General features: G+C 32.7%; 2 protein-coding genes across 4 annotated transcripts; one reads left to right on the forward strand and one right to left on the reverse strand.

Moving 5' to 3' along the window:
* Nucleotides 1-2,353: 2,353 nt before the first annotated feature.
* LOC129952684 (decapping nuclease DXO homolog) lies at nucleotides 2,354-10,237 on the forward strand. 3 transcript variants are annotated; one of them, XM_056065443.1, is made up of 5 exons: nucleotides 2,354-2,618; nucleotides 2,739-3,197; nucleotides 9,262-9,406; nucleotides 9,544-9,781; nucleotides 9,848-10,237. In XM_056065443.1, exons 2-5 carry the CDS (start codon nucleotides 2,741-2,743, stop codon nucleotides 10,052-10,054), a joined length of 1,047 nt encoding a protein of 348 aa, XP_055921418.1. In that variant the 5' UTR covers nucleotides 2,354-2,618; nucleotides 2,739-2,740; the 3' UTR covers nucleotides 10,055-10,237. The 3 variants fall into 3 exon arrangements, with proteins under 3 accessions (XP_055921418.1, XP_055921419.1, XP_055921417.1); XM_056065444.1 differs by having other exon boundaries at nucleotides 2,531-2,612; XM_056065442.1 differs by lacking the exon at nucleotides 2,354-2,618 and having other exon boundaries at nucleotides 2,629-3,197.
* A 3,686-nt stretch (nucleotides 10,238-13,923) lies between these two features.
* Nucleotides 13,924-15,138, reverse strand: LOC129950467 (uncharacterized protein K02A2.6-like). The gene has a single exon (XM_056062405.1). The coding sequence runs from the start codon at nucleotides 15,136-15,138 to the stop codon at nucleotides 13,924-13,926; it is 1,215 nt and encodes a 404-aa protein (XP_055918380.1).
* Between the last annotated feature and the right edge of the window lie 1,054 nt (nucleotides 15,139-16,192).

Raw genomic sequence — 16,192 nt, forward strand, 5'->3', positions numbered from 1 at the left:
TCACCTTGTCTAAAACCTTTTTTGACATCAAAAGGTTCTGTTAAGTTGTTTCCAACCTTTATGGAGCAGCGTGAATTCTCCATGGTCATCCTGCACAAACGGACGAGTTTGGCAGGGATGCCAAAACTAGACATGGCTCTATAAAGCTCGTCCCTGTAGATGCTGTCATATGCGGCCTTGAAATGGATGAAAAGATGGTGGGTGTCGATTTGGTGCTCTTGAGTTTTTTCCAGGATCTGCCGTAATGTGAATATTTGATCAACTGTGGACTTTCCTGGTCTAAAACCACACTGATAAGGACCTATCAGGTTGTTGACGATGGGCTTTAGACGTTCACATATTATGGCAGAGAAGATTTTATAGGCGATGTTAAGTAGACTTATTCCTCTATAGTTGGTGCAGTTTAGAGGGTCTCCTTTTTTCCTTTTCCTTTTTTCCTTCTCATCCTCTTACAAAAAAAATTTAGTTCACCATTATCATTTAAACTTTATTTCAAACATGATCTAAATATAAATTTAAGTTGTATTTCTTCATTTATTCATGTTATTAAAATCTCAGATTTGTTACAATTGAATTTACATTTAGAAGTAAAATAAAAAAATGTATGAATTCTCTAATGGCCGGTTTTCAATTCGAAGTTTAATCAAAAAAAAATCTTAACCCGTCTTCGATTTATTCACAAATTTGGGATATTTGTTTAAATTTTTGAATTTGAATTTTTGACTTTGACCACTTCGAGAAAAAATTTGAATTATTGATTTAATTATTTATAGATTGTTAAAAAAAAACGAAAAATGAAATAAAAAAATTTGTATATCCAACTCGATTCGTACCGTCTTCTTTTTTTTTCTTTGTTTTGGCCCAACTGTTAAGTTTACCGGAGCCTTATCACCCACGGCTACCGGTTCGCTCCAATTCCGCTTTCTGCAACAGTCTTGGGTATGGGGCTAGTTTCTTTTTGGTTTTGGGTTAATGTTTCTGGACTATTTTGTCTAGACAGGGAACTGAAAACAATCCTCCTGTCTATGAACTCAAGCTCCTAGATTTTTTTACGACAAAATTATCTATATCTATATACATAATATATATATTTATATACATATGTAAATTAAAAAATTGTACCTATATCTTCTTTATTTATTCCACTGCTTTTGTGAGTTATGTAATTTCCTTTTTAAAATTTTTTTTGTGTGGTTAAAAAAAAAAATTTTAATTGGTCGACGGGTGTATATCAACAGCTTATTTTAAAACAAAAGGACTTGTTTTGTGGCTGATCGATTTCAAAAGAAAGAGATTTGAAATTTTCTTTTTCTTTCGGCCGACAATTTAACCATCAACATTTTGTGCTAAATTAGCAAATACCATTCAGCCAACCAGTTCTCTGGATACATTTGATGCCCTATCATCCCCATTCTCCCAAAAAAATACCATCACTCAGATATCTCACTGAGATTTCTCATTGATTTCAATGTCCCCGTTCTTACTCTCCGAACTTATCCTTATCTAATTCTGACCTGCATTACCGACTCGTAATATCGTAACCCTTGATGTAATTTATGTCAGTTTGACAAATCAAGAATTACGATCATTTTTTTTTTGTTTATATTGTCGGTCGTCGTCAATATTCAACAGAAAAAAATTTTAGGAAAAAAAACTGCCACATGAAACATTAATGCATTCATTGTATTTTATCCAAAAAAAAAATTAGGAAAAATAAATAAATACATAAAATACCGCTATTATAACACGTACAATTTTATTTCCATTTGACGATTTATAAACATACATCCATCCGGTCTTATCTACAATTATTATTGCAAGTTTTTTATTTGGATAAAAAGAAATTGAACTTAAAATTTATTCTTATCAAACCTTAAAAAACAAATTGATTTTCGAAGCAGGATCTAGTTGAAAGTTCTAACATTCCTTTTTGTTGGATTTATGTTTATTCTTTGCTCAATCTTTATATTAAAAGTCTAGATTAATTTAAAACAATCAATTAAGCAATCAATATTTTTTTTAATCCATCTAAAAAAGTTTAAGTTTTATTTTAAATTTTAGTTGTGAACATTTCGTTGTTTTTACAATGTTTCAAATATAGGAACATTATTTTACTTTGCTGTACCTGTTTGAGAATGACCATTTGTAAAATTACCCTATGTTAAAATCATATTTTTTGTATTCCAAATTATTACACACAAATATTACGTTTCTGTTAGTCGTAAGAATGATCTCATCTCATTTTTGCTGTTATCTGTTCTACACTTGCCTCATTGCAATTTTGTTAAAATGCTTTTTTCTTTATTAGTTCTATAACCTCCCTTGAAGACATCGTTATCGTTCATTAGTTTAGTAATCTAATAAATAATTATAATTTATAAAGGTCGATTTGGTTTTTTTCGTTTTGTAATTCGTTCTAACACAGTACCTCTTATTCAATTTTTTAAAAATTTAAAAAACTGCTATTGCTTTTGCTACTATTCAAAACTGTACCCTTTAGAAATCGTATCATATCATACTGCATAGGTACATAAGATTACAACTTTACAACTAATCAACGAAAATTGGAACAAACTAACTCAGCCACCTATGCAATTTTTGAATAAAATAATGTACTCGTATGTACATACATATATAATCGCGTTGTTTTGCACTTCCAAATAATAAAGTTATAGAAACTTAAATTGATTTTAAACATCATTATTTTTTCGTAATAATGGATTCAAATACTCAACCAGAAATGTGTGGATTCTATTCCATTACATCGGGTCGTGAATTCGAAGAAACTGATTCCTCCTTACGTTATTTCAAACGACCGATGTTGCCGCTGGATCTCAACATTGGAATTGAAGCAATTAAATCCAAGCCACGTTCTTATATTCAAGAAAAATTGAGTAGCATTCTTACATACATTGTTAGGAATAAGTCTTACTTTGTGAATAATAGTGATCTTAAAATTGGAGATGGAGGCGCTCTAATCCCTTCAACCAAATATATAACTTATCGTGGTGTTATAAGGAAGATAATGTGCTCCCCATATGAGAAACGAAATGGATGGTGTATTTTGGCAACAAAATATAAAAATAATATTTACCTATGTCAACTTACCAATCCAGAGGAATTTGACGGCTATCCTAACGAAATGTTAAGAAAGTGTGCCCACTATGGTCCGAAATTTGAACAATACTGCCTAACAGGTATGATGCGTTTCCATTATCTATTATTTTATTGGTTTATCAAAGTAAGTTTATCATTTGATTTAAAAGTAGAAACATTCTAATATTTATACATATGTACATATCAATTTTAATTGAGTTTTCTCAAAGATTCAAAAAAAATCTTTCTTCCTGTTCTGGGAACAGGGCAACCGAAATAAAAGACCGTTTTATTTTAATTAAAAACACTTTTATTTAAGCTTCATATCCCTTACCGTTTGTCGGGGGAAATCATCGGCTATACGTTGATAAACAACTGAAAAAACTGCCCTTGAAAGAGATCTGGAGATCCCTTTTATATTATTAATATGCTTACGAAGCAAACCTTTGTTTGACTGCGGATGATGCAATGATTCAATATTGTCAAATACTTTTGATATCCATTTGATACTCTTGCACAAGGCTGAAGGCCAAGAAGTGCTGATATGCAATGTATGTTTATTATCGTTGCATCATCTTTGAAGAATTATTACAAAGTGTTTAATTGAATTTGAAGTCAAGATTTTGCGTGGGTTTATCTCTGTTTGAAATTTGTTGGGGCGCACAAGTGTGCTCGGATATAACGTATCTATATAAAAGATTAAAGTGTGTACATTATAGTTAGAGATGGTAGGTATCGATTTGAAGTTCCTGGGTTTTTTCCAAGATCTGCCGTAGTTGTGAATATTTGGTCAATAGTAGACTCTCCTGGTCTGAAGCCACACTGGTAAGGACCTTTCAGGTTATTGACGAACGGCTTCAGACGTTCACATAATACGGCAGAGAGGTTCTTGTATGCAATGTTAAGGAGATTGATGCCTCTGTAGTTGGCGCAGTTTAGAGGGTCTAATCTCTTATGTATCGGGCACACTATAAGACCATATTTTGCATATGAATTGGTACATACTCCCTACCAAGTAATCGCCTGCTGCTTTGAATAGTTCAGAAGTGATGCCGTCCGTCAGCTCCATCAGCTTTGTTTGACTTAAGTTTAGATATAGCTATCTATTTCAAAACCCAAACAAAAGCGATACATTTTTCAAAAAAAATGAATGGTTACTTTTTGAATGACTTTCAAATGAAATACGACATAACATTTTGATATTGTATATGCTTCCAAATAAGTAAATTCTATATTCAACATTCATGACTTCATTTCACTTAATGTGAGTAATTGTATTTGATAGATTAAAAAAACTGGCCAATAATTAAGCTTTTTTCTATGGCCAACATAAACAAAAATGTTTTCCAAAGGATTTTTTGTCGTGAATTTGAATTTTACCTTATTTTTTATACAAAGTTTTGACAAATCTTGAATCTTATACTTTCATGGTTTTGAAAAAATTAACTATCAGCTCAAATATGAAAAACTCATGATTTTTGTCAATGGTTTTTATAAACTTGATGTTACAGCCTTGTTTAAGAAACGTGTAAACTAATAAGGATTTTTGTGAAAGAAATAATATAATATATTTTACCTCTATGATACCTACCTACTGTGAATTGGAGATAGCAATTTTAGTTTTGGAAAATCATCACAAAATTTTACTAATTAAAAACTGAAATTCATGAATTAACATTAAGTCTAAAAGCCTGGTATGATATCCCAAACTTGGACGTGCTAGAATGATGTTTAAATCGTATTCAGACATAACCCACCAAAGACTTCCGGGAAGTTTAATTTTATTACCATGAATTCTGTTACAAAGGTTGATATAAAATGGTTATCTTGTTTTTCCAAATACCTATTAACATTAGAAGGTAATGAATAAACGTCTATTTGGTCTCGCTTCTATTACATTGTAGTAAGGCCGCAAAGAAAACAGAATCGCAAATATTGCAATGAAAATATTTTTACCGTTGAAGAAGTTTATAACAAATAAAACGATAAAACTTATGCGACATCATTTTATTACACTAATGGGTTTTTCCATGGGTAAAATAAATACATTAAATAACTTCCCTTAGGAAGTTATTGTAATGGGTCCGATTTGTCAAATTGAACATTTTGGCATTTCTCGACGTTTCAAGGTCCCTAGAATCGAAACAAAAGATTTTTAGAAAGATGTCTGTGCGTGCGTGTGTACGTACGTCCCCACGTTCGATAACTTTTGTACGTCGTCCATGGCTCAAGAACCAGGGAGAGATATCGACTTCAAATAAATTGTGTTATACAGACAATAATGCAAAAAGATGCAAAAAGGGCTCTCAAGAAAATTGCGTGTATATTTTTTTACCAAAGCAGTTTAAAAAAAAGTTGAAAATTTTGGTTAACCCAAAATATCTCATGAAATAATGACGCTAGAGACTTGAATTAAATGTTATATTATATATTGTAACGTGATACCAAACCGAAATATTTTTGGAAAAAATAAAATTTACGGTTTTTTTATAAATCAAAAAAATTGAAAAAAAAAATTATCACCTTGAAAATTTTAATATTTGATTTCAAAAATGATTTAATTTCCAAAACAATTTTGTGCAACGAAAAATAACGTTTTTAACAAATGGTAAAATTTGGAGAAAAATCAATTTGACAATTTTTTTTATAAAAAAATTAAAATCTTATAAAAAACATTACTCAAAGTTGGTAAAAATTGATTTTTGAATCGAATATCTCTTCTAAAACCTGAGATTAGATCTCCAAACTTATTTATCTTATAAGAAATATTATTTTAACATTCGGTAAAATTTTGAGAACAATCGAATTGACAGTTTTTTTTACAAAAAATAAAAAGTTAAGAGAAAATTTAACAAAAGTTGGTAAAAATTGATTTTCGACACAAATTTCTTTTCAAAAATTTTATATAATGGCTTCCAACTAATTTTAAGTTATAAGGAATATTGCTTTCAACATTCGTAAAAAATTTGAGAAAAATCGCATTGACAATTTTTTTTACAAAAAATAAAAAATTAAATGAAAATTTAACGAAAGTTGGTAAAAATTGACTTTCGACTCATATATATTTAAAAAAAAAATGAGATTATGGCTTCCAACTAATTTTTACTTATAAGAAATATTGTTTTCAATATTCCGACAAATTTTGAGGAAAATCGAATTGGCAGTTTTTTTTACAAAAAATAAAAACCTAAAAAAAAACAATACTCAAATAGCTTTCCAAAAATTTAAAATATTGTCTTCAGTAGTTTTTTTTTTATAAAAATCCAAAAGTCCGTTTTTTTCATAAAAAAATAAAGTCTACAAGAATTAGTAGGCAAATTTAGTAAAAAATGATGAACGGTTCTTAATACCTCTCAAATTAATTTCATTTATCAATTTGTTAAAATTTAAGAAATTCTACTAAAATTGGTAAAAATTTGTTTTCAACTAAAAATCTATTTAACAAAACTAGATTTTCAAACTAAACTATTTCTTTATATGAAAAATATTGTTGGTAATTTTAAAATGTTTAAGAAAAATTCAACTAAAAAGTTTTTTAACCCAACACGAAAACCTACAAACTTTTAAGCAAGAAAAATCGACAGACGGGATGGGAAGTTATCAGTGTGATTCGCATTCCAGAATCTTTTTTTTAATCCAGATCTATCAAAACACAAATTTTTCAATGTTTTTGAATTTCATGGGCGAAATTCACCAATGCTTTTATAAATATTCTACCACACTCGATAACACGTATGTACATGAAGTTAGATTAATGCAATGAGAAAAATAAAAAACGATACTAATTATGATCCATACGCCACGAAAAAAAATTAGTTTTTGAAGGAAATCTGTATTTACACATGGAAAACCCCAAAACTGTTTTTCTAAATGTCAGACGTAACCATCAATACACTCTAGTGTCCCATTATAACATTTTTGGGAACGAATGTAAAAAGGGTTGTTAAGTTTTACCATAAATATGTGGTATATAGGATTTGTTAAAGTGTCTTCAGATCATGTCGTAGGTTTAAGAGAAGCTTATTATATATATTTGTTTAATCATTAATGGGGGTTTTCATAGGTATATTCAAATTTTCTTAAAAAATTGATTGAATTTATTTAATTTGTGTTTGTCATTGTGTTAGTGTAACTTTGTGAACTTTGCGTCGTTTTAAAAAATATTTAAAAATTCTACTAGCATTAGTGCAAAGAGGATTAAAGCTGCCCAAAAATCCATATTCGCAGATTTGATCTTAAATCAAAAATAAATTATTTTTTTTGTCCCATGGAATGTAAAAACTGGGAAAATTAGTGTTTTGACAGATCTAGATTAAAAATAAATTGATGTTTTACCCATGGAAAACCCCAAAAATTGGTTTTTGCGGTCAGAACTGAAGAGCGTGTCTGAAAGACTCCTAATCGAAATTTCAAAAATCTTTAAGAAAGAAGAGTAAAGTCAAGCAGCCGTGTCAAAAATATCAGTAGAAAGTGCTTGGCGCGCCACTGTAACTTGATGATCACAAAGTTCAGGGGCAGACTCCTAAAGCTGAAGTCTGCCACTTTGAGAATAAGATTTTTTTTAATTATATGACCAAATAAATAAAAGACGATTGAATACAAAATATTATATAGTTCTTGTCTTATAGTGTTTTACGCTTGCAACAGAACTTACGACACGACTAGTTAAATATTCAGATGACTGAAACGCTTTATTTCATTTTGATATTTGATGCAGGTTTTAAACAGCGTTTATATTATCAATGCTACGGCTCTGAGAAATGTGTCTAATCTTTTTTTGAGCAAAGAAGTATAAATGTTAGTTTTTCACCCATTGATTAAAGTAGAATAATAAATAGAACGTTTGATGATGAAAGAGGAATGCAAAGTTAGGGTTTAAGGGGTGTAGTTGCAACAATGGACCAATAATACCCAGCTCGGATCGGTGTGAATCCATTGTGCTCCCCTGGATATCATCAGGAATAAAGTAGGAGGAAGTTTGGTGTATTTTTTGTAGAGACTTTACTTGGAAGTACTATTCTGATTTCAGTCGTCGTCTTTTTAGGCAAACTTGGACATTCAGAGAAAATGTGAAAAATATTCCATTTCCTTATTTCGCACCCTCTAAATAAATCAGATAAACTGATACCCACATGTTTGTAAAGAAATTTCAGTTATGCCATAGATTTTTCGAAACCCATGAAGCTGCTAATACGTTGTTGGCAGTTTTAAGTGAACTTTGTTGAAGTTTGTCCATTAATTTGCTATAATGTGTATGGTTTGACTCGGGTTTAGTATTCCTCAATTTTAGCCAAGTTTTGGGACGCAATAAAGGGCAATAGTGTTGGCTTTACTGAGTAAACGTTGCTTCCTAAGGTACGGTCTTACCAGTTCCGGCTTTTTGACAATGGTGGAGATGAGCAAAATATGCGTATATTTTAATATTAATGACTGCGCACATCTACTGAACTCAGTCGATGAACTATAGTATCACTTCTAGGGGTTTTTAAGAAGCATAGACCAAAAGAGCCCTAAAATATAATGGACAGGCAGACAAATTGGACAAAAACCGATCAAAGCGTAGTCCTAGCCGTACGGTATCAATGAGTTATAGGTCAATTTAATTTAAATCGCAAACAATAGGTGGTCAGCTGTTGGAACTTGCTGAGTTGCAAGGAATCTATCGCCAAAGATTTCCAAAGGTAAAACAAAATTCCTTTTGCAACTAGGTAGACCTGTTCTTCTTATTAATAGGTATCTTAAGGGGTCACAACTCTTTGCGCGGACATCCACATGAACAGATTTTGTATCAGCTCACCAGATTAGGAGACGGTGGGCAATACCTTCCACTTTATATGTGAATGCCCAAGCCTATCCAATAAAGAGTGACAATATTAGAAAATTACTTTTTTAACGACTTATGCGACGTCTTGTCCCTGCCACCTAGACACACAATACAAGTTTTCCAGAATTCAGGATGTGTTTATGGAAGAAATCCAAACTTAAATTCTCACTAAACTTCCTATACCATTCAAAATTGTTTCCCCTTTACCAGGGAGTACAATGTATCCACAAAGATGCAAGTGAGATGTTTCTTTGCTTTTACGGAAGCATCACCTCATACAATCTAACTTAACCTAGCAGAAAACACGAACTAATACTTGTAAATAATTTAAATTCTTGTAGATGATCCATTTGAGCAGCCTGATACTTCTCAACAAATTGACGCATGCACACAATTTTTCGGGGTTTTTAAAAGAAAGCTGGTCGGTCGCAAATTCCTCTTCGCTGGAGAAATGGATGGCATCGAAAGCAATATACCAGTAAATCTGTAAGTACTCTCAAATACGTATATGTAATTGAATTTTATGTTATGTTCCTTATTTAAGGCCTTATACGAGTAGATTCAAGTCTAAACAATTTACTTTTCTGTGAATTTGTTAGTTACAAGTTTGTTTTTATTTTCAGAAATACGAGTAAACGCGAAAAATTTAAGAACCTAAAATTTATTGAGCTTAAGGTTTCTGCCGATTACTCAAGCTCAAAGTATGCTTTTGAAAATTTCAAAAGATCAAAGTGTCAAAACGCGTGGACACAGAGTTTTTTAACTGGAGTTCAAGATGTATATTTTGGAATGAGAGATCGTTGGGGAATTGTTCATCAAATAGAACACTATCGCACAGAACAATTGCTTCAACTTGGCCAAGTGTGTATACAAATTTCTACAAAGAAAATGTTTTCTATTTTTATAACATTTTTTCTTTCGTTTTAGGGCTATTGGCATCCTTCGGAATGTTTCAAATTTTTGAACTATTTTCTCACATTAGTGGAAGATAAAATGAGGAATATTGATTGTCCCAATACTGTGTTTAAGTTTAATTTTGATGAAAAAGCCGTTAATATCAAATGTACTGAATATCCTTTAAAATCTGAGCTAAGCTTGCTGCCAGATTGGTATTTGGAAGCTTTTAAGTCATAAATTGATCATACCCTATACATTAAATTTTGTATTCAAATCCTTTCCTGTATTGATTTGAAAAAAATCTACTTTTGTTGTTTATAAATGTGAATATTGTTTTTTTTTTAACTTTTAATTGTTTTGTTAATACTACATAAATATGTAAAGCTATTTCTTATAAATAAAAAGCACGTAATACAAATTTGAAAATGTTTGATTGTTTTCTTCCCGTTATTGATATTATTATATTTCTATTATTAGAGAATTGCCTTTACTTTCAACTTCCAGTTTTTGTAGATTTTCTTTGTTGTGGAAATTAAGAATTAAATCTAATCTATAGTGTTTTGGCTTCTGTTTAGAAGCTTTATCAAGATACTCTGCACTTCATACGTTTTAAAGGATAAAAGATGACTTTCAAAACTGTAGTAGGCAACTGAAGGCATTGATCCATAGTTCGAGTTAGAGAGCGAAGTTTGTTGGCCTAGGCCCTAGTACCTTAAGTAAGTATGTAAATTACAACTTTATAAAATAAGAGGTTCTTAAGATACAGCAATTTTAAAATGACTACCCGATTGACTTAGAAAGAGATTATATAAAACACGAGTTCAATTGTTGCAAACTTTTGTTTTTAAAATTTGAATAAATATTTAAAGTTTCTAATCCAAAATAAAATAAAATTGTTTTTGTAATAGTTCATTAAATATAGCACATTTAGAATAATTAGTTCAATATTAGACTGGTCAAAACAAAACCAAGAATAAATTTAAATTTTTGGTTGCAAATCCTTTGTTTTTAACCACTTCAACACATCCTCGAGGAATGGAGCCATACTTTCCCAAGCCAAAAAAAATTGATCAGTAGATCGGTTTTATTTTTTGAATTAGTCCTTACAATTTGCCGATCTATAATTTCCCATAGATTTTCTATGGGTTTGAGATCTGGGGACTGTGCTGGCCATTGTAACACGTCAATCCTGTTTTCTTGAAACCGTGTCTGCTGAAATATCCATTTCCGAGGTAATTGATGTTCAGCGTGTGCCAGCATTATACTTTGCAAAATGTCACGGTACATAAAACGATCCATTGTACCATCTATTTGATGAATCGGTTCCAGTCCATGCCCCGAAAAACATCCCCATACCATTACTTTAACTCCTCCGTGCTTCACAGTAGCTTTGGTGCAACGTGGATTTACTGACTCTTTGGCTGGTCTGCGTACACTACGGAAACCATCGGATCCCTTGAAATTGAATTTGGACTAGTCCGAAAACAATACGTTTCTCCAATTTTTAATGGTCAAGTTGATTTGGTCATTGTAGCGTTGTTGTCTGTTGTTTTGTTTGGATGCCGATGTAAAACACGTCTTATTGATTTGAATATCTTTATTTAACTAACTGAGCTCTGGTATTAATGAGAATATTTGATAATTCCGTTTTGGTATAAAAGTAGTGCCAAATACTTCAAACATTACATTTTCTCCCTTGCTTAATAATAAAAATAAAATAAAATAAATATTTACATAAGTTTGTTTTCTTAAAAATTATTCTGATATGTAATCATTAAAACGCATCGGTTTCTTCGATCTAGTACTGCGCTTGTGTTCATAGCTTAACTGCTGTGGTGAAATTGGTGGTGTGGTAAAAACTTCAACTTCCTCAGCTTCATCTCTGTTGTTTGTATCTGTGGCAATGTTAAAATCAGCTGGTGTTGATATTGGAAATTGTTGATGATTTTCAGAATATTCATGATTCGTTTCAATTTGTTTTTGGTGCTTATAATTTATATAATTTTTATTTACAAGTCTTCTTGGTATGCTTCTTATTTGCTCGATGTTGGACTTAACGAATTTCTTGAAAAATGAAGAGTTTCTTACCAATATTTTGGTCTCTCCTTCTCTTCTGGCCCAAACTTGCGAACCGATGATTTTGATGATATTCATTGGCTCAGGATCATACGGAGGAGTAAGTTTATTTACTTTTCTCTGCTTGCAGAGTACCTGATCGCCGACTTTGAATGCTGCTGGTTTGGTGTGTCTTCGTTTATCTGCGTATTGTTTATTTTTGAATTTATTGTTTTGTTCTTTGTTGACAATTTTTGTTGTTTCCTTGTTTAGTGTTGGCAGAAAATTATTCATCTTCCTGTTGAACATCAATTCGAACGGAGATACTTCAGTTGTTGCTTGTGGAGTGGACCGATAGTCCATCAAAACATGTCCAGTTGTGACAAACAATTATGGTGTTCTAGCTCGGATGATATGAGTGACTTTTTGATTGTTTTTACCATGCGTTCCGCTGCTCCATTTGCCTCTGGCCAGTACGGAGTTGTTTTGTGGTGGTTAATGTTCTGGATATCCATGAAATCCTTAAACTCGTGACTGCTGAATGGTGGTCCATTGTCGGATTTCAAATTTAATGGAGTACCGAATGCAGAAAATATTTTTGTTAAAACTTTCTTCACGTCCGAAAATTTTGTTGATTGTATTTGTTCGATGAATGGATACTTCGAATACTCATCGACCAAAATGAGTAAGTACTTCCCATTCGGAAGCGGTCCAGCGAAATCCATCGACACTTTCTCAAATGGTGTTGACGCTAGTTCGACAATTGCAAGTGGTTCACGATGGTTTTGATTATTAACTACTTGGCAAATGTGACACTGTGCTACGGTTTCTTCTACTTTTTTGTCGAGATCAGGAAACCAAATTTTTGTTCTTAGCAATTGTTTTGTTTTGACTATCCCCATGTGAGATTTATGTGCGATGGCACATTGAACTAGATTTTGGGGCAAGAGTATCTGTGAACCTTTAAGTACACATCCTTCTGCTATGGATAATTCTTGACGTACACCTTTATATCTGGATATTTGTTTGCAGTTCCGTTCGCTGTTGTTGTTGGATGTTATTGCTTTGATGAGAAGTTGTAAAATTGGGTCTTGTTCTGTTTCTTGTTGTATTCTTTGTAAGGAGATCGCTTTCGGTAGTGAATTATTGATGATGAAATTTACGTACTGCTCTATTATGTTGTTTTTGTTGTTGTTGCTGTTGTTGTTGGGGTGTCGGGAAAAGTAGTCTGCTGGATTTGAATTGCCTTGTTGATGTTGTATATTGAAACTAAATTCTTGTGTTTTGAGTAATAGTCGCTCAATTCTGCTTGTTGGTTTTGACAGAGGATTTTTGAAAATGCTTATCAACGGCAAGTGATCTGTATGGAGCGTGAACTTAGTCCCATGCAGATAGATCTTGAAATGTTCCATTGCCCATGTTGCTGCTAACATTTCCTTCTCTATTTGACTGTATCTTTTCTCGACCGCAGTAAGTGCATGGCTTGCATAAACCACGATCTCATATCTCTTGTTGTGGTATTGCGACAAAATACCGGAAAGACCTTCAGGACCAGCATCGACATGTAGATGTGTTGGCTTGTTCATGTCGTAGTAGGCAAGTTTTGATGCATCTCCCATAAGCTTCTTCAGGAAAGTTAATGCTTCTTCGTGCTTCTTCTTCCAAACGAACTCTGTGTTTTTTTTTATGAGTTCCCGTAATGGTTGGGTGTGTGTTGCTAGTTCTGGAAGAAAAGGCAAAGCAAAATTCAACATACCAAGGATGCTGCGTACTTCTGAAACGTTGTTGGGTGTTTCGAGTTGTTCAAAAACTGCTACTTTCTCGGGGTCAGGTTGGATGCCGTCCTTTGAGAAAACGAAACCGAAAAACTTCAGCTGCGGTTGGCTGAACACACATTTTTTCTCGTTGACTGTAAGGTTGTGTGCACTAAGTCGTTGGATTACCTTTTCAAGTGCTTTATCATGTTCGGCTTGCGTTTTCCCATAGATGAAAATATCATCACTCACATTTAGGACGTTTTCGATGTTGTTGAGCGTCTGTCGGATAATATCTTAGAATTCTTCTGCTGCTGTGTTGACGCCGAAGTTGAGTCTTTTGTATCTGTAGACTCCACAGTGTGTGCTGAAAGTCGTGATGAAACGAGATTTTTCATCCAACTCGATTTGATGGTATCCTTCGTTCAGATCTACTTTGCTGTAGACTGTTGTGCCATTAAGAGATGTTATTATGTCTTGCAGAGTTGGTGTTATTTTTCTGACACGTTGAATGGCTTTGTTAGCTGCTCGCATGTCAATGCACATCCGAATAGCTGATGGGTTGTGGGGTTTTGGTACAATTACCACTGGTGATACCCAAGGTGTTGGACCCGTTGCTTTTTCAATGATGTCTGCTTTGAGTAGGCGGTTAATTTCGTCTTCAACTAATGGTCTTAAATGAAATGGAATCCGACGGAAACGTTGTGCGACTGGTGGTACTTCTTTGTCGATGAATAGATGTACTTTATGTTTGTTGTGTTTCCCGATTCCTCTGAAAACTTCAGGGTATTTGTGTTTGATGTTGAGATTGATATTGTTTGATAGCTGTTGAACTATGTGGATTATGTTGAGTTGTTTTGATGCATTGTAACTAAGTATGGATATTGCTTGGCTGTCTATTACGTAAACTGTCTCGGCTATGGAATGTTGTTTAAAAGAAAGACTAGCAGTGAATTTTCCTATTATCGGCAATGAAGTGGTGGAGTTATATGGAATAATTTGTCCTGTATGTTTTGTTAATGTTGGTCTGTATATAAGTTTGTTGAATATGTTGTTGCTTATTATTGTTGCTGTTGACCCTGTATCAATTGTGAAGTTCGTTGGTGTTTTGTTGATGGAAATTGTTATGGTTGGCAAATTGTTATTAGTAGCGTCATTTATGTTGAATATGGAATCTTGTGTTTCATCATTTTCTGTTTGTTTCAAGTTGTTTATTTTCAAAGAATTTGAAGAATTCGATTTCATGCAGACTTTAGCAAAATGTCCCTTCTTCTTGCAAAAATTGCAGAAAATATTTCTTGCTGGACATTGTTGAAGTCCACCAGAATGCCAGTTGTTTCCACAGTTCTTACAGTTAGGATTCTTGTTGGAATATTTTTGTGTTTGCGCGCCTTTGTTGTTTGTGTATGTGTGCTTTGTGTTATGACGTTGTCTCGCTCTTGCGACATGATTGCATTGTTCTGTTATATGTTGCTGTTGCGCTTCTATTTTAATTGAGTGTTCCTCAGACATTTCAATCGTTTTTGCCTCTTCTAACAACTTTTGAAGTGTTGGCTTTGTTTGGAAGGCAAAATCTCTCAATCTATGCGAAGTTGTTGTGCATATGATTTGAGACTTGTTGTTGTTGTGCATATGATTTGAGACTTGTCTTTGTCTCTGTCTGAGAATTCGCAATTGGAACTTAATTTCAAAAGACGTGCATAGAACTGTCCAACTGTTTCGTTGGGAATCTGTTTTGCCTGCCGAAAAGAAAATACTTCGAATTCAATGTTTGTTTTGGGCGAGAAATAATTCGATAGCTTTTGTTTCGCTATCTCGAAGCAGTCCATCTCGACTGTTTTCCTCACGCCATTTTCATCGAAGGTTTCCTTTGTTGTTGTGGTCGGCTCTGGCAAATTATGGAAGATCTCAAAAACATCTTCACCCGCATAATGCAACAATAATGCTTTTTGTCTTTCAACATTGTTAATATCGCTCGCTATTAGGAAATTTTCAAAACGAGCAATCCATTTCTTCCAGCGATCGCCAGCGTTGGTTGGATCGTCGTTGAGGTTGAAAAATGGAATTCTTCCACCCTCCACGTTTTTATGTTAATAAACTAAATTTATTTGTTATAAACTCGTACCTTTTATTCTCGTCGCCAAATGTAGCGTTGTTGTCTGTTGTTTTGTTTGGATGCCGATGTAAAACACGTCTTATTGATTTGAATATCTTTATTTAACTAACTGAACTCTGGTATTAATGAGAATATTTGATAATTCCGTTTTGGTATAAAAGTAGTGCCAAATACTTCAAACATTACAGTCATGAGCTATTTTTAATCTTTCCAGTTTGTTTTTGGTGGAAATAAAAGACTTTTTTAAAGCTTTGTAAAGATTCTAGTCTACTAAAAGGTCGTTTTTTAAATTAATTTTATTAAGTATTGCAGAATCCTTCCGTTTTGTTGTTTTTCTTGATCTGCCACCTCGATGAACAGTTTGGAATTACTTTTTGAATTTGTAAAATTTTATTAATGGACAAATTACTGATTTGGGAATAGAATATTTGTCAAAAATTTTAATTTGCA

The sequence above is a fragment of the Eupeodes corollae genome, chromosome 3 (genome assembly GCF_945859685.1).
Source record: "Eupeodes corollae chromosome 3, idEupCoro1.1, whole genome shotgun sequence".
Lineage (NCBI taxonomy): Eukaryota > Metazoa > Arthropoda > Insecta > Diptera > Syrphidae > Eupeodes > Eupeodes corollae.

Excerpts from the sequence above, each read along its gene's own strand:
- LOC129950467 (XM_056062405.1), bottom strand. The coding sequence starts at position 15,138 with ATGTCTGAGGAACACTCAATTAAAATAGAAGCGCAACAGCAACATATA.
- LOC129952684 (XM_056065442.1), top strand. The coding sequence starts at position 2,717 with ATGGATTCAAATACTCAACCAGAAATGTGTGGATTCTATTCCATTACA. Across the intron at positions 3,198-9,261 it reads TGAACAATACTGCCTAACAG|ATGATCCATTTGAGCAGCCT; the intron begins GTATGATGCGTT and ends AAATTCTTGTAG. Across the intron at positions 9,782-9,847 it reads AATTGCTTCAACTTGGCCAA|GGCTATTGGCATCCTTCGGA; the intron begins GTGTGTATACAA and ends CTTTCGTTTTAG.